This window comes from Quercus robur, chromosome 6 (genome assembly GCF_932294415.1).
Source record: "Quercus robur chromosome 6, dhQueRobu3.1, whole genome shotgun sequence".
In the NCBI taxonomy this organism is placed as follows: Eukaryota; Viridiplantae; Streptophyta; class Magnoliopsida; order Fagales; family Fagaceae; genus Quercus; species Quercus robur.
The window spans coordinates 1403379-1421943 of record NC_065539.1 but is presented as its reverse complement, the minus strand read 5'-3'; the positions used below and the strand labels follow the sequence as shown (position 1 = coordinate 1421943).

The 18565-nt window shown below is 36.1% G+C and overlaps 3 protein-coding genes and 1 pseudogene across 8 annotated transcripts in view; 2 read left to right on the top strand and 2 right to left on the bottom strand.

Moving 5' to 3' along the window:
* Positions 1–2195, bottom strand: part of LOC126690490 (putative F-box protein At1g65770) — a 13961-nt gene extending 11766 nt beyond the window's left edge. Inside the window, exons 1-2 of one of the 2 annotated variants that reach the window (XM_050385667.1) lie at positions 859–2195; positions 166–339 (exon numbers count right to left, since the gene is read on the bottom strand). In XM_050385667.1, coding sequence (XP_050241624.1) covers positions 865–1953 — 1089 coding nt within the window. In that variant the 5' untranslated portion in view covers positions 1954–2195 and the 3' untranslated portion in view covers positions 166–339; positions 859–864. Of the gene's footprint in view, positions 1–165; positions 340–858 lie in introns of those variants that run through there. The other variant, XM_050385666.1, reaches the window with a different exon arrangement.
* LOC126690493 (UPF0548 protein At2g17695-like) overlaps positions 1–18565 on the top strand; it is a 31137-nt gene that overhangs the window by 4992 nt on the left and 7580 nt on the right. Inside the window, exon 1 of one of the 2 annotated variants that reach the window (XM_050385673.1) lies at positions 3444–3595. The exons of the other annotated variant lie outside the window; for it this stretch is intronic. The gene's annotated coding sequence lies outside the window, so the exon portion shown is untranslated. Of the gene's footprint in view, positions 1–3443; positions 3596–18565 lie in introns of those variants that run through there. 2 annotated transcript variants of the gene reach the window in all.
* Positions 1–18565, bottom strand: part of LOC126690485 (putative F-box protein At1g65770) — a 34230-nt gene that overhangs the window by 11824 nt on the left and 3841 nt on the right. Inside the window, exon 2 of one of the 4 annotated variants that reach the window (XR_007644646.1) lies at positions 558–629. The exons of 1 other annotated variant lie outside the window; for it this stretch is intronic. Coding sequence is in view for 2 of the 3 variants with exons in the window: in XM_050385658.1 (XP_050241615.1) it covers positions 16730–16808 (79 nt within the window). In the remaining variant the exon portion in view is untranslated. Of the gene's footprint in view, positions 1–557; positions 859–16607; positions 16809–18565 lie in introns of those variants that run through there. 2 more of the 4 variants (XM_050385660.1, XM_050385658.1) reach the window with 2 other exon arrangements.
* The window catches only part of LOC126690495 (UPF0548 protein At2g17695-like), a 23544-nt pseudogene extending 4979 nt beyond the window's left edge, over positions 1–18565 (top strand).

Here is an 18565-nt window from a genome sequence, read left to right as displayed (position 1 = left end):
ATTTCAGAAAATGAAAACACCAAAATTCTGCTTTCAGTTTCCATCATCCATCACTCAAATTTTTGAGTTTTGAGTGATGGAAACAACGCCCAAAAACCAAGCCAAACAAGATTTTTTTGGTGGGATCCACGCATTTTGGAAACTCAGTGATGAAAACTAGGTTATATTACTCAAAATCATGGTAATCCAAACAAGAAGATGATCAAATTGTAAAAGGATCCTCCAATTATAACCTCTCCAATTATCACCACTCAAGAAAAGATATGCTTATCTGCTCTTCAATTTAGTATTTTATACAAATTATTTTAATCCTCCCATTGTACCATACACATGATCCTCCTGACCAATACAATTAAGCCATTGTTAGTTTCAGTGACAATGGACTTCATAAAATTGGCAATTGATAAGTAATAACTTTTTTTATTGGTTGGGGGAACCACATAAGTATAACCATACTCATATTGTAATGAATAATTTCTCCAGTCGTCATATATATCTTAAACATTTACACCACTAATTTGCTGAAACAGTTGGACTACCAAAAACATGAACAAATAAATAAAAAGGCTAGGCCATGAGTAGATTTGTGAGAAAGTTCTATTTCTACACAAGCTTTAATATTTTACAGCCTGCTCAACATCTCCATTGAAATCAAATTTTCAATCAACATGGATTATCAAATGACAAGAATCAGCCACTGTGTCGGGCTGAAACCCGATTAATATCACAATCAATAAACAAAGTGACACAGGAGACATCACAAATAAAGCTAAATTCATAAAAGACAAACCAACATAGAGCAGTTCAAGGGCAATACTATAATTAATTTAAAAAGACAACCACCAAGTAAAAATTTACCTAAACTCAACATTTAGATGAAGATTTTGAGTTGAGCCAAGATGGGGGAAGCCGAAATAGATGACTCCAGTCTTGGAAATCTACAATCTTGCAAGTCTTCTGATCGAAGACACCATTGTCATCTTTATAAGTGAAGTAAATGCAATTCCCTTTACATCCAGAGAATTCTGTAGCTGAAACAGAGAAGGAACTGTCTTTACCCAAAATAAAAACTCGATCACCCAAATTCTCGACCGTAACCCAACGACCGCACTCTTGGTCCAGCTTATAAACATCGAAAGTAAATGTCTTAGGGAGATGGTGAAGCCTCCTCTGTGTATCAAAGAACCTATCAACAACGTAGAGCTCTCCACGTGACTCCACCAAATGCTTCTGGTTTCCAAAATTCGGAAGTAGAGGCGAAAATTCTATCAGCTTCATTGATGAATCAATCCATGAAACTAATCCCCAATTATCAACAACATAGGGTTTTCCATTGTATACAATAATGTCATCATAGTGACAGAGATCATCTACAAGGGTCCAATTTTGATCTCCATATTTCATATACCCCAACTTTCCTTCATGAAATAAAGCGTAAATCACAGTGTCTTTAACAGAACTATTCCATGCAGAGTCAGGAAACAATACTAGTTTATCCACACCAACAATAGGCATGCCACTAATAGATTGAAGTTCATATTCTTTGCTTACCTCGACAACTTGATAATCCAATAAGTTAATCCCTTTTGGAAAAGGAAACCCGAAATAGAGATTTGGAAGTGGATTTAAAAGACATTTTCGACCAAATTCAAACTCTTCCACCTTGATCAACCAGCTCTTTGATGAACATGTTGAAGGGTTTGGATTAACATCATCTGGTAGCTTGAAACGATAGAAGGTTCTGTGAGAGACAAAGGCTCTGCCAGCAGATCCGGTGAAAGGAAGAGGAAGAGGAAAAGGAGGCAATATCTCACATGGTGGAGGGATAGAGGATCGCAATGAAGCACAGACGCTGCGAAATCTTACAACACCGATGCGAGATTGGATGGATTTTCCGATTAAAAGCAAGAGTTCAACTGGAAGAGCAGACCAGTCGACCTCTCTCTCATCCATAGTTTCGTTAATTGACTAAGAGAATGACTTTGCAAGATAGATAAAGAAGACCTAAACCGACCTTTTTTTTTTTTTTTTTTTTGGGTGGGGGCTTATTCAAACTGACCCTCTACTACTACCTATACCCAAAATAACACAAGCAAAAATTCTGGGTTTCCAGAACTTACCCAAACCGACCCTCTTCTTTTTTGTAATTAACGTATTTTTAGTAAAATTAAAAAATTAAAAAAATAAGGATAAATTTCACAAACTTACCTGATGTTGGTGATAATACCAACTAGATATAAAACAATTAAAAACCTACCAATTTGATCCGCAAAAAGACCATTTTATCGGCAAAAATAGTCCACTATTTTTCGAAATTAGTAGTGTTTTAGCTTGAAAGAAAGAAAGAAAAAAGGGAAACCCACAGCCACAATGGTCGACTGTGTGAGACAACCACAATTGCTGACTTGAGTGTCGTAAACTCGAGTAGCACATTGCACTGACCAAAATCTCAAGTTTTAAAGGCCAGAGTTGAGTAATATGGTTTATATTATTTTAAAATATGTGTGATTGAAAAAATAAAAATGTGTAAAAATATATGTAATGTTTATTAAAAATTACAAAATACGCTTAAAATGCTATAAATATTTCTTTTTTTGGGAAAAAGGATATAAATATTTTTTAAACAGTGATAAATCACTACTAAATTCGAAAAATAATGGTATTGGACTTTTTTTGCCCCATTTTGTCCCTATTTTTTATTATCTCTCCTTTCTCTCTCTCTCTCTCTCTCTCTCTCTCTAACCGGCGAAACCCATGAGTTTTGGTCACCGGAAATACCACCCAGCAAAGGACTTCCCGATTCCCACTGCAGGTTTGAGTCGTTTGACGCCATCAGTGCTGTTTAACGGACTCTCGTCCCTCTCAGATCAGAACCCACACGATGATGATGGTGCTTCGATCTGGATCTTGCCAACAACAGACTCTCTCATCCACTTTGTGGCGGCGGCGTTGATCGTGGCATGGCTTTTGGATTTCGGATTTGGGTAGTCTTTCTTTAGGAGTCGATGAAGATCGGCGATGAAGCCGATGGTGTGTTTTTTTCTTTTTCATTTTGTTGGTTTTTTTTTTTTTTTTTTTTTTTTTTTTTTTTTTTTGGGTTTCTATTGGTTTGAAGGGGATATTTTTTTGTGATTTTTGCTGGTGTGTTTTTGGTCGTGTCTCGCAAGGCAGAGCCTAGATGGAGCACTCTTGATAGATATCTAAAATGAAGTCTTTTGATCTGCTTCAGATATTTGCTGGCAAGGTGTATTTTAAGGCAAGGGCTGGAGGTGTATTTTAAAATGGATAAGAGAGAAGAGAGAGATGAGAGAGAACAGAGAGTTTGCATGTTTACGTGTTTAGTTGCAAAGTTGTCTTCTGAGGACCAAACTGGTGGGTTTTAAAATGTTTTGGCCCCTCCCAATCATACTAAATTGTAATTCAATTTTTTTAATGTATTTCTGGGCTATATTTATAAAGTTATATAATTTAAGAGTTCATAGTCATACTCACACAATCACCGCTTCACTGAAAGTAAAAACGGAAATACATAACCTAGTGTCGTCTCGTCCCAACAAAACTGAAACCCAACCTTGAGCTTCTTCGAACAGAGAAGGTAAAAACTGTAGGCAATTATGTTGTTGTTTCATTTTTTGTAGTTAATAATGTCTTAATCAAACTCATTCAATCCCTATTGGTTGTAATTCTAACGCACAATTATCTTCCTCTTCAAATTCGAGCTGCCTTCACACCTTTCTCCAGTTTCGCTTTATTTATTTATTTATTAAAAGTTAATATTTGAATTATTTCATCATTCCTTTCAAAAAAATTATTTCATCATTGCAAGTCTGCCATTTCGTTGATTCGTTTAGTGAAAGAGAATGATTTTCATGTAATTTGTTAAATTAAATCCTGAAAACCAGCAGGGATTTTATTTATCTATTAGTTTTTGCAATGAATAGGATTATGTCCAGTGATATGATTTTTGACAAAATAGAATAACGGAAAAGAATACACATATCTGACCCTGACTAATTTGTTGAGAATTCATATCTGACCCCAAAAATTTGGAACTAAAGCTTGGTTGTAGTTGTAGAAAGGCGGAGAAGAATGAATACATATGAATTATGCCATGAGTCTGTTGCAATTCATAGTGGACCCTATAGTTTTGGGACGAAGGCTTTTTTGTTGTTGATTACGTAGAGCGCTGTTTTTTTTTTTTTGGTAATCTGGAATTATCATTCAACTAAGAAAAAGGACAAAACTCAGGACAAAGCCTGTTACAAGCAACACCATGATAATCAGCCTCAACAAAGGAGACCAACTCCACGGGAGGGACAGAATGAATAACAAAATCTACATCTTGAGAATGGCCATAACTTGCTAAACAATCCACACACTTATTAGCCTCACGAAAATAGGAGAAATCACTGAGTTGCTGTAGCGGGGGTTGTTTAGCGCATCAACAAGAGCCTTTGCATCAAGCTCAATAATAATAGCAGGGATATTCATTTGATGGCATAACATCAATCCATCACGGAGAGTCCAAATTTCTGCACTGAAGCTATTCACGCTGCCTATCTTTCTGGTAAAACCAACCACCCAATTACCCAAATTGTCTCTAATTAAACCTCCCCCAATTGCCTTACCTGCTGCTGCATTCCAAGACCTATCAGTGTTTAGCTTTAACCATCCCAGCTCTGGTTTCTCCCATTTAACTTGTCTAAGCACCATCCGATTATTGCGCCTTGGTTGAGAGACGCAAAGGAAAAATTCCGAAGCTTGAAGAGTAATAACCTTACCAAGGTTTGGGTTAACACCCTTGTTGGTGAATACAATCTGGTTCTGCCAAATCAACCAGAGAGCAAAAGAGAAAACAACATTCCAAGGAATTCCCACTGAATTTTGAGAGGACTTAAGACCACCATTGGTGGTTATCCAGTCCTTGCAGCCTTGAGAAAAAAAAGAGGAGTACAAACATTGAGTTCCCAATTGTTGCCATAAGGGTTTAACCAGGCTACAATCTCTAAGAGCATGCATGATAGATTCGGTTTCTGAATGACACAACGGACAAGTGGCTCTATTGGCTAGGCAATCCTTAACACCAATGCTTTGATGCATACACTTTCAAATAAAAATTTGAATTCTAGGTAAGGATGGGAGTTTCTAGATCCAAGAGCCAGAGAAGGAATCAGAATCATTACCTGAAGAGTTTATGGCAAGGAGATAGGCACTTCTCATATCAAAATCTCCTTTTGAAGAAAACTTCCAAGCTAGATTATCATTACACCTTGCCACAAGGGGGGTAGGGATGGCTTGAATATCAGTTTTAACCTCAGAAGGGAGGTCAAAAGGAATAGTAGCCCAATTCCAACAAGAGGGAGATAACACATTTTTAATTTGCAGCTTGTCCGAATCTTGCGGAAGTAGACCTTGGATTTGAGACCTGATGGGACCAAGATTTGACCAGCTATCGGACCAGAAATTAAGGCTGCTTTCATGCCCTGGGATCCATTTAATCCCTTTTTTGAAAACTCTTTCACCTTTCTTCATCCCTTTCCAAACCGGTGAACTTGGAAGTTTAGCTTCATTTCTTGAGCTGAGACGTTGCCTATTGCAATATTTGAACTTAAGAACCTTAGCCCAAGGGGCATTCCCCTCTTTGTGGAATCTCCAATTGAGCTTGGCCAGAAGCGCCATGTTTCTTCCTTTAGCAGCTTGTAACCCCAAACCACCTGCCTCTTTTGGTTTAGTCACTTCACCCCAATTAACCCAATGCATTTTCTTAACATGATCCGTCGTCCCCCAAAGAAAGTTTCTATTGACCCTATCAATACCATTAAGGATTTTATTTGGGAGAGAAGCATACTGCATCACATAATTCGGAATGGTTGAGGAGGAAGCCTGAATGAGAACCATACGGCCAGCCATAGAGAGTAAGTTAGCTTTCCACCCAGCCAGCTTTTTCTTGACTCTATTTAACACAAAATCAAAGTCATGCTTACGGTCGCCAGTATGCTTTAAAGGAAACCCCAGATATTTGCCAAGGTTAGGAGTCGAATTAAACCCGAGAATCCCCAATAGGAGATCTTTTTTATCAGGCCCCACATTTGGAGAGAAAAAAAGTCGAGATTTGGCTTCACTCACCCTCTGACCGAATCTTGGGCAAAACTCCTGCAACACTGCCTTAATGGTATTACAGTTATCCTGATCCGCACTTGCAAAGAGCACCAGGTCATCTGCAAAGAATAAGTGTGAAAAAGCAGGACCACTCCTCGAAGCTTTCACTGGAGCCTAAAGCTTAGCTTCACACTTCTCTTCAATCAAATGACCCAAAAATTCCATACAGAGGATAAAAAGGTAAGGAGACAGGGGATACCCTTGTCTAATACCTGTAGATGGGCAGAAAGAGTCGAGGCAGCCCCTATTAAACAGAATGGATGTCGAAACCGATGAGACACAGCTCATAATAAGCTCAATAAGAGTGGTAGGAAAGTTGAAGAAATCAACATTTCCCTAATAAAGCTCCACTCAATCTTGTCATAAGCTTTTTCAAGATCAATCTTTATGGCCATATACCCCTTGCGCCCTTTGGCTCTACCTATAGAATGAATCAACTCCTGAACAATAATAACATTATCGGCTCCTCTTCTACTAGGAACAAAAGCTGACTGATAAGGAGAGACAAGATACTCCAAATGAGGTCTAAGCCGAGCTACAATAACCTTAGAGATGATCTTATAAATAGTGTTGCACAAACTAATAGGTTTGTAATTACCAATGGTTTCTGGGCCCTGAATTTTTGGAATAAGCACAATAAGGGTTCTAGTAAGATAATCGGGCACCTTCCTTTCAATGAATACTCTCTTCACTTCCTCCACAACAGAATCCCCAACCACAAGCCAAAAGCGTTGGAAAAAACCAGCGTGAAGCCTATCCGGACCCGACTCCTTATACGGCTTCATTAACCATAACGCATCTTTGATTTCCTCCAAGGTAACCATACCACCAATAGAGTCCTTAGCTTCCTCAGACAGATGCACATGCCCAAGCATATCTTGCTTTGGAATACGAGAGGTCTCCTTAAGGGATGTAGTGTACAATGAGACAAAACCACTTCTAAAATGATCCATTACTTCTCTCTCCTCAATTAGCCACTCTCCCCTCTCATCTTTTACTGAGACAATATGATTCCTTTTCCTTCTAGCTAGGGCAGAAACATGGTAGAAAGAGGTATTGCGGTCCCCTTGAATCAGCCAATTAATTCTGGATTTCAGCATCCAGAGATCCCTTTCCTGCTTAAGGACCATCTCCAAATCCTGATGCAGCCTATTTTCAAGATTAACAAGAGAGGAGCTCTGCCAAATGGAGATAGCTTTTTGGGCACCATAGATTCTCGCCATAATTCTCCTCTTCTTCTGCTGGATGTTTCCAAAATGAATCCTGTTCTAAAGGGTTGCTTCTTTCGAGAAAACCTCAATGGACTCATCTAAATTCCTATTACCATTCCAAGCACTTGAGACAACATTGGGGAAAGACAAATCCGAGAGCCAGAACTCTTGAAACCTAAAAGGGCGATTAAGTTGGACTGTTCTAAACGGACTAGTCTCCATAAGAACAGGGGTCGGAGTGGCAGCAAGGAAGGTGGGTTACTTTCGCATCAGGATAGAGGACACACCAATCCGGGTTCATGAAAAACCTATCGATCCTTTCCAAGATGAGGTTTCCAACATCCCGCTTATTTGTCCAAGTATACCTTGGCCTAGAAAAGCCCATACCAACCATACTGAAGACATCTAAACACTCTTTAAAAGCCAAAGACCGATTAACACTAACACCCCTGCCATTAAATTTATCCTCTTGGACAAGAGGTTCGTTAAAATCACCCGCCATAATCCATGGCTTATTATGCATCTCAGCAACCTTAGATAAATTATTCCATAGAATACATCTCTCTTCACTCCTAGGACTAGCATAAATTGCAGAGAAAATCCAGGAGAGATTTGCGGCACACACCTTTACTTCAACATGAATTTCCTACTTTGTTCTAGCTAACTATTCAATCTCCACTTTATCTTTATTCCACAACAACCACAACCCACCAGTGAAACCAATAGTCTCCGAATGAATAACTCCATCAAAAGGTAACCTGTCAGTGACATCCTTGGCTTTGCTACCACCCAACTTAGTCTCCATAACTACAAGAATAGCTGGATCATGTCTCCGAGATAAATCATGAATATAATTCTGAAAAGAGGGTTTTAAAGCTCCTCTACAAATCATAATATTCATGATAATATAAAAAAGGAAAAACAGAAGCAAATCAATTAGATGGGGGGACTCCACCCCCTCCCTTCGACTCCATACAATCATACCCCAAGTCCTCATAGCTTGACCCATCTCTATAGCAAGGACTAGCCTGCTCTTCAACAATGATATCCCCATTACCCACCTTCTTGGGTAGACCACGATCATCAGGAGTGACTATAGGATTAGAAGACTCACCTATATTCCCATCGCTGTTGGCGGCTTCAGCTACAGGAAGCAAGGAAGCCTCTTGTCGATCTCCTGATGAGCTTGAAACGCCCCGATCACTTCTATTGTCACCGGAAAATTTTGGCTCATTCCAAACATTTTGGTGGTCACTCCCATTACTTGCTAATGCCGTAAAATGGAAGGATTTATTAGTAGCAGGAGAAGGTACACGATGGGTTGTAGAGGCATGGAAAGGAGTTAAGGAAGTGGGTTTTGTAGAAGGCAACTTTCTCAGAGAAGACCGGTCAGTGTTAGGTGGAGAAAAGTGAGTTAAGCCCCTCGCAACGACTTTTTTTCCTTTAACAAAGGCCGGATATTTCCTAAGAGAATGGGCTTGATAATTCGGGCTTGGAGAAGGCCCAGAACCTGTATCAAATCTTTTAGCCCCTTCTGTCAACAACGTGCTGTCCAAATGGCCCAAATTGGGGCTGAAACTAACGTCCATGGAGCCCAGGCCAATAACAATGGGGGTCCAAACCGATCCAGCTCTCCTAAAATGGTCCCCAGTGTCATTGTTTTTACATGGCATGCTTTGTACAGGAGCTGGACCGTTAGCCGACGTGCCCCTCCATTCCGGCTTTTTTGGAGTTGGTTGTGACACAACATTCTGAGCTGATCTGGTAGTACTCTCCGTACTGCCAAAAGCCTTTGTCCCCTTTCTCTCGTTTGTCCTTCTCTATACTACCATCCACGTTCCGTACTGACCGTCCGCCTCCGTTGTTTCACCCACCTTGTCCATGTCGTTACCTGACTGAGCACTTCGACCACCATGATCTTCATGTGAATGTTCACCTTGGTTGGGCAGCACCTCCTCACCCGGTGTCAGCGGCTCTTTTCCCTTGCGAATGGTGTAAGGGAAAGTTTCCACTCTGTGAACAAGCCTTCCACATGAAAAACAGAGGCTTTGAATGCCCTCATAGCTCACAGCTTGCTCAAAACACCCAATAAGAATGGCATTCACTAAAGATTTGTTGATATCAATTTGGATGCACAGCCTAGCGTATCTACCACGCGCCTCCATGGCTGTATGGGAGTCAATCCTCAGAACCTTACCAATGGATTCTCCAATCTCCTTTAGCACCTCCGCTTCATATAGTTCTATAGGAAGTTCATGGAGACGGATCCAAACCGCAATCAGTGAGACATTCACCGTAGATGGCTTAAAAACACCCAATAAGAATGGCATTCACTAAAGATTTGTTGATATCAATTTAGATGCACAGCCTAGCGTATCTACCACGCGCCTCCATGGCTGTATGGGAGTCAATCCTTAGAACCTTACCAATGGATTCTCCAATCTCCTTTAGCACCTCCGCTTCATATAGTTCTATAGGAAGTTCATGGAGACGAATCCAAACCGCAATCAATGAGACATTCACCGTAGATGGCTTAAAAAAAGGTTCCCATGGCCTTATAGATAGAAATTGGTCACCAATAAACCAAGGACCCTTCATTAAAACATTATCAAGGTCCACTTTCGAAAAGAATCTGACCAGAAAAAACCCCGACTTAAGATCCACACAATCCATCCTACTTGTTGGTCTCCACATTTGGTTCAGCTTGGTTTGCATGTATAAAAGACTATTTGTTCTGCCAACAAGCTTGACTATAATGGATTTAGACCAGGGGCCTCTAATGTGCCGTTTGGTATCCTTGGACAGTTTGACAGTGACCCAACCTTCCCGGAGCTTACCAATGTCCTCTCCATCTTCACCGTCAGAATCCTCATCTTCCTCCATAGGGTTATCAAAGTCGAAAGCTTTCACAAAAGCCCCTGGTATTTCACCCACGAGTTTCTCCTTGAAAGAGACTCTAGCACCCGAATCAGAATTATTGTATCCCGGGGATGGAGAGCTCTCCCTAGAACCCTCATTAAACTCGGCATGGTGGATGTCCTTAACCTTCTTATTACTCCGAGCCAGCTCTGCCTCTTCTTCCCTAGAGAGTGTTCGTGGCTTCATGCTCTTTCTAGAAGCTTTCTCGTAGCACTTTTAGTTACTACTTAGCTATCAATGTACGTTCTTGACTCCTTGTGCGTAAGCGCTTTTTTTTTTAACTACTCCGCCCTATCGCAATTCTTATGGTTGCATTTGGATGTGAGGATGAAAAAAATCAAGAGGTTTGAGTAGCAACTTTTAGTCCAAATACTTTGATATGAAATTCACTAATATATGATTGTTTTGAGATTTTTGTTTTGGATGAACGAGCAAAACCTTTACCGAGCTACTGAAGGGAAGAGCTTTTCAAGTAAGGAGAAAAGTAATTCCCCAAATACAGCAAACTGTTCTATTCAACATAAAAATAGAATTACAAAAACTTCCACTAGTCTCAACTCTGCTCTTAACTTCCCATCTTATCATTCTCTCAATGCCTTCCTCAGATCTAACTCTCCTTTGGTGAATTACTGCATTCCTTTGCTGCTGCTAAATCTATATATATCTAAAAGCAGAAGCGTTGCATTTATTGTTATTACGCTCCAGTTGAGCCACATCATCGTCCACCTCATTATCATTTTATTTCCAATTTTCCTATAATTGTTTTTAACATTTACTTTTTATTTTATTTTAATATTTACACTTTTTCCACACTTTCTCCACCCTTACCTTTTCATCCCCCCACTACCTCCTACATAAATATTATTCTTTTTCTTTTCATCTCCCTACTATCTTCTACATAAATATTATTCTTCTTTTTTTCATCTTCCCACTACCCTCTCTACATAAATATTTTATTCTTCTTTCTCTTCATTTTCCTTTATTTTGTCTCTTCTTATTCACATTCTCTTACTATAAATTTGTAACTATCTATTTCATTCTATGCTTGGTTTTCTCTCACAAAAAAAAGGTCTCTCTCTCTCTCTCTCTCAATTTTTCAATGAATTTTTTATAAATTCTTCTATTTATGCCAAATTACTAATCTTTGGGAATCCTTTCTTTTCTTTTCTTTTTTCTACACTAGAGTCATTATGCTCATTTTCTCACTTAATTTAATCGGGTAGTTTGCCAGAATTCAAAAAAAGGTTCTCTCTCTTTCTCTCTCAATTTTTCGATGAATTTTTTTATACATTCTTTTATTTATGCCAAATTACTAATCTTTGAGATTTTTTTTTTACACTAGAATCATTATTCTCATTTTCTCCTTAATTTGATTGGGTAGTTTGCCGGAATTCAAGTAAAACCAGACAATAAAGAATTTTACGGCATTGGAGAACGCCTGAATATATACCAGCCAAAAGTTGAAAGTCAGCAAATTAGTGGAGCTATGATTAAGCTTTAAATGGGATTGATGGTATTGCCAATGTTCTTTAATTAGCATCCTTATTTCTATTTCTCTATATATGTTTCCTAGAATTAGTATTAGTCTCATTTTTATTTTCTCTATTATATTCTAGGTAGACCAAGAGTTCTTTAAAACTCCACATTGGTTAATGCCATTTAGATTTGTTTTTTAAATTGTTTTTTTTCTCTTTAATTGTTAAATGTTATCTTATTTTTGTTCTTTATTATAACTCTAATTAATGTTGATGTTTTTTTTTTTGGTTAGTTAAGGTTGATGGTTCTTTCTTACAGAGGAAAGAAGAAATTGAAAACAATTGAATCCCATATAAACCTATACTTAAAGGGGACAAGAGCCTTTGTTTATTTGATTAGAGACAATATATTAAAGGGGCATATCCTTTGGTCATTGCATTGCATTTCTTAGAGGTTAAAAGATAAAGCTTGTCATTATAGGAAAACATTTGGGGTGGATATCATTTAATTTTTTTTTTTTTTGCGTATTTCATTAATATTTTTTAAGGTGAACCATGTTCTTCTAACTTTGCTGTAGTGTGTTACATTTGCTTAATATACAAGTCATCTCTTATGGAATAAGGAAATTATCATAATAATAAAAAATCATCACAAAATTACAAGGTCAACTTAACCAAAATTAAAATAAAACTAAAGAAATAAAAAATAGATTTTATAATAATTTATTAGTCAAAAAATTGGTAGGCATATTCAAATTCCTATTTCCAAAAACAACTAAGTATTAATCCAAACCAAAATTCAATGAAAATTATAAAAGGGAAAGAAAAGACTTTCTAATGGGAAATTAAAAAAACACAATACTAAAACACATATTAAAAAAAAAAAAACCATCAATCTTAATTAGAGTTATAAGAAAGAATAAAAATCTTTTATGTGCAATTGTTCTCTTTATTCGTATTTATTGTTATATATTTTATTTTTACTTTTTTTTCTTCTCATCTTATGTTATTCAACATTTAAATTCAGTCACATCTATATATATTTTTAATAATTAAACATGGAATATTTTATTTAAATTTAAATCAATAAAATTATCCTTAAAAAATTGTACTCTTTTATTTTTTTTTTCATTTTCATTTACACTTTGTCCAAACTTTTTCCTTACCTTTATCTTTTCATCTCCCCACTACCTTCTACCTTAATATCACTATTCCTCTCCCCACATCTTCCATATCATTAAATTATTTATTTTTTAATTTCTCTCTTTTTTTTATTTAAAAAAATTAAAAATTAAAAATTTTACTTAAATTCAATAAATAAAAGTGTCCTCATAAAGTGGAGTAATACTAGGAACACGCTCATTCTCAAACCCAATACATCAAAGAAAAAATATAACACAAAACAAATGCCAATTGGGCAGTGGCGACTCTAGGAATTTTGTCCAGGGTGTTCCTATTCCATTTTGAAAAAATTTCGAGTGTTTTGGGACGTTTCGGTAAATACCGGCCAAAATTCAAGATTTGGCCTTAAAAAAAAAATTGTTAAAACCAAAACAAATTTGCATTCTATACACCGAAAAACCTCAAAAGAAAAAAAAATGAAAAGAAAATAAATAAACAAAGAAACTTGTACAATAAACTATAAGTTCATTTGAAATATTAATAAAATTATTAATTATTATTATTTAGTTGTTTCATAAATTTGTTTGTCTTTTATAAACTATAATTTGTTGTATTGTTGTTTCATTAATTATTAAATTATTAATTATTGTTTAGCCTAACATAATTTAATTTATTTATCTTTTATAATATATTAGTTAATTAAATTATTAATTATTAGTGTTTCATTGCTTCATTAATTTTTTTACTAACTACTAGCGGTCTAGCTAGCACACACCCCTATAATTTAATTTTTTTTTATAATGTATAAAGACAATTAATTACGCCTCATCCTGATGCCTCTGCCAATTAGAAAATTTCACAATCACACGTTACCCTAAAACACACACCAACACCAACACCAATAGATAAGATAAACTGGAAAGCCAAATTCAAAAAGTAAAAAACAGACAAAAAAAATTAATAAAGCTAAAGTTCGGTTCGGCCAATCACAGACAAAAAAAAAAAATTAGTAAAGCTAAAGTTCATTCATTTCCTGAGAGAGAGAGAGTTTCATAATTTTCATTCATTTCAGTTTAGTTAGAGAGAGAGAGAGAGAGAGAGAGAGAGAGAGAGAGAGAGAGAGAGAGAGAATGAAATACCTCGAGGGAGGGAGTACCGGAGCAGCCGAGTATGGAGCGAGCGATCCGATCTCAAGCGGCGTTGATGACGACGACGTGGAGGGGTGAGCGACGACGGGCGGAGGGGCGAGCGAGCGATCCAATGAACCTTGAGATCTCCGTCGGTTGCTCGGAGCGAGCGATCCAATCTCAAGCGGCGACGGCATTGAAAAGAACCTGTTGCTCTATCTTTAGGTTTGGATTGGATTTTAGTGATTTCTTTTTTTTTTTTTTGATACTTTAGTGATTTCTGAAATACGGCGTTGAAATGAAATACTTTAGTGTTTTCTGATTTAGACCTTTAGGACTGAGGCGTTGCTCTGTGTTTTTTTTTTTTTTTTGGGAGAATCCGTGGGTTTGCTACGTTGGCCTTGCCGTGGGCTCTGTTACATTATTATTATTATTATTTTTAATTTGAGGGTGTTCCTAATATAGAGGAAATAAAAAAAAAAATTTAGGATTTTTTTTCAGGTCAGGGTGTTCCTAGGAACACCTTGAGTTGTAAGTGGCGCGGCCACTGCAATTGGGAAACACTAAATTAAAATAATAATAATACTGAGGATATCAAACCAAACATAATATAAAGAAACTAATAGTTATGGATATACTTAAGGGTAGCAAAATTAAATGAAAAAAAAAAAAAGGTACAATGCATAATTAATGCAATAAAATAATCATCAAGTTTTGGAAAACAATAGGTTGCCTATGGAGAGAGAGAGAGAGAGATGGTAAAGAAAAAAAAAATCAAATGTCAATTAGTAACTATTAATTGGAAAACAAAGAGGTTGTAAAGAGAAGTAAAAATAAAAAATAAATATGACCAATATGAAGAACATTAAAAACTTTACAGTGCAATAAAATCAACTGTTACATTCACTTAAAAAATTGAATCAATAATCAATAATTAAACACAATCATAGCAATATATTTAAACTGAAAACTAATCAAACTCTAATTCATAACTAAAAGGAGATGTTCTCATGTAATAATAGAAATTACATAAGAAATGAAATTATGATAATAGTAAAAAAACGTTATAAATGAAATAATGAAAAAAAGTGATAAAACTAATTAGCTACTATCATTATGAAATTGTAGTCTATGATTTTGCACATCTAAAGAAGTGGAATATATAGAGTTTACTTAAGGTATATGTAAAGATTGACATTAAAAAAAAGATATGTAAAGGTTAAAAAATTGTATATTCTATAAATAAATAAAAAGGTATACGTAAAGTTTTTATTAACTTAGAAGAAAATGAAAAATCAATTATTAATAATAGCAACAACAACAACAACAACAACAACAACAAGAAGAATAATAATATAGGGGTAATTACATTCTCTTTTCTTGAAGTTTGAAGAAATGACACTCTACCCCAAACTTAAAAGGAAAAAATATTTTCACCCTTCACATTTGTTTGACCAAACTTAGTTAAATTAATATTAAAATATTGTGTACTAACTTGCATGTGCTTAAGGTAGGTTCCAAAATTAACCTTAATTTTAAAATTAAATTCTCTTATTTTAAAATTTTTAAATTAAAGTGTATTTCAAAATATTAAGTAACGTCTTTTGTTCTTTTTTTTTTCCTTTTCTTTTCCCTATGAGTTATGGAGAGATTTGTCATTTCAAATGTTTTGGTATTTTATAAATTTTTATTTTAATTCTAAAGTTATGAGTAATGTCTTTATTAACCATGATTAAACATTTATAAACAGATTCTTAAATAAAGTTAAAATATTTTGTTATTAATATAAACAGAATGAGAGAGAGTTATTACTTATTACCTCAAATATATTTAATAAGATCACCCTAAAAACAAATTATCTCGCGCAATGCGCGGGTCTATGACTAGTATGATATAAATAGCAGACCACAGAGCTATTCTGCATATTATAGACATGAGGCTTTTTTTTCCTTTCGATTGAGCCTGTCCATAGGCAAAATTTGCTATTTAGACTGAATTTAGAAATTTTTTTGGAGAATAGCATGCGCGTCAAACTAATTAGTTAGTTGGATTGTTTTTGGAACTCGAGTTTGCCAAACTTGATTTTGGGCTAGAAAGCAAACCTTATAGTGGCGTTTTTTAGATCCTATAGCAGCGTTTATAGAAAACGCCACTATAGGGTACATATAGTGGCGTTTTTCACGCCACTATAGTTTGAATTTTGGGCTGGAACTCGAGTTTGCCAAACTCGAGTTCCAAAATCAGTCCAACTAACTAAATAGTTTGACGCGCATGCTGTTCACAAAAGTGTTTTTTCTGAAAACAGTCTAAATACCAAATTTTGCCCTGTCCACAAGCTATAATGTCATCTCAACAGACTCAACAGGACTTAGGATACTTGACAAGGTATCAACACATGTTATTGTTCCAGATCCCTTTGGGAAAAAGGGCATTCAAAGAAGAGCTCTGCTTGCTAATCTGAACCTGCATATGGGACAGTGAGCATCAGCACCGAAGCCCCACTGCAACTGAAACTATAATGTTCTAGATTGTTTTGAGTTATAGTTTAAACTTTCAAATCACTCATGGTATGAATTTGAAATAACATCATGCCCTTTCAAACCTGCATTTAGTCAATGAATTTCATTAATACAAAAAAATTGTACTTTTTCATATAATTATTACATGGTATATGGGCCTTATAATTATTATTTGTTCAACGTGCACTTCATAATTATCATCTGATGTTTATCGATATATTTGACAGAGATGGTTTTCTTGTGCTCGGCTCGTCCATCTCCTCAAGAACAGAAGGCCTGCATCAACAAGTATGAGAACTTCAATTTGACTAAAGTCTTGTGTCAATGAAATGAAATCTTTATTGTTAGATTTTCTAATCTAAACTGATGTCTGATGTTTATCATTAGGTCAGGTGCATTCAACTATGACGCTAAATTCAGAGTAGCTACTGCTAAGCCCGTCTTGCCTCCAAGAAGATAAAGAGCTGTCAAAAGATGGTTTCTTACTGAACCATGCGTGTTTGTTAGTTGGCTCCGGTCTTGAGACTTTTGAAAAGGGTAAAAGCGCTCTACAAACTTGGAGGTGCGTGGATAATTTTCGAGGTAGAAAATTTTAATTAGGGAAATCCAAATTCCAAGATTAATATGATTATTACAGGAATTTTGGATTGGATTGGGCATTTGTTGATTCTAAAACTCCAATTCAGAATGGAGTCAAGTTCTGTGTTTGTCTCAAGGAGTTTCTCCCATGGATGATGATGCCACTTCAGGTTGTATATGTAAATGACAAGAGAAAGGCTAACAAGGCCATGGTGTCATTTGGTTTTGGAAGCGGTACCCTTCAATGTCACCTACTGGTTTGTGCCTTTTCATATATTACTCATATTTTATAGCTATGAACCTTTAAGGTTGTTTCCATAAATTTCTTTTTCCATATATTTTAGAAATAGAGATCAGAATTTAGGTTGGAAGGAATGGTTTTAACAATGGCTGTTACTGGATGACTTGAGCCTTATTTTCCTAATAATATTTTCATAAGAGTTGCCTGTGGTCCTCGGATCAGGTGACCCCTTTTTCCAAGTAGTTTCTATCTCTCTCTCTCTCGTTTGCTCACTGTTTGTTTTAATGTTTCGCTCTTTGGAAGATTTGTTCTATATCTAAGACGTGACTTCTCATCGTGTCTGTGGAGGTCTAACCATTTATCTATCCATTTTTGGCTCTGATGCTCCAAAACATCAACCATTTTCTATTTGTGTGTTGGACTGCCGAACACTTCCTTGCAACTTCTTTAAAATAGAATTATTTGTTGTTATATGTTAGACCATAGCATAACCAAGTTGGCATGGTATATATGTGATAGTTTGGTCGAAAGCTCCTGCACTTGTTTTGGTGTATGTTATCTTGCAAATTCAAGCTCTTGCAATTGCATGGCATATATAAATGTGATAGTTTTGTCCGAAAATCCATAACTTCCATTTTCTCTGCATCATCTGGACATGCTAATGAAGTAACCTGCTGCAGTTGATCTATTATATGTGGGAGTTTTACTATTCATACTACATGGCATATCCTAAGAGCAGGTCAATTTTTATTTTCATTTTTTAAAGTCCTGAGACTAGATTTTTTTTTTTCTTTTTCTTCAATAAAGTCTCTGTTTTAAATTCTTGCATGTGATTTTTCACCTTGTTTAACACTTCTATTAATTTTTGTTGTGTTAAACTTGCTTGATTTGATGAACCCTTGCTGACAGTAATATGTGTCGTGGAATTCTGGTGTATTGCAGGCTGGGGAAGAACGTTTTTCCATTGAGTTAGATGAGAACAACCAAGTGTGGTATGAAATACTTTCCTTCTCAAAACCTGCCCACTTTTTGTCATTTATTGGGTATCCATATGTACTGCTAAGGCAAAAGTATTTTGCTCATCAATCTACCCATGCAGTTCTGAAACATATGACTGCTTCACAATCCTAATGTAAAAGCAAATGTAAATGAAAACTTGTCTTACAAAGACTTCATGTATTCTTCACTTATATTATTCTAGCAAACTATGCCA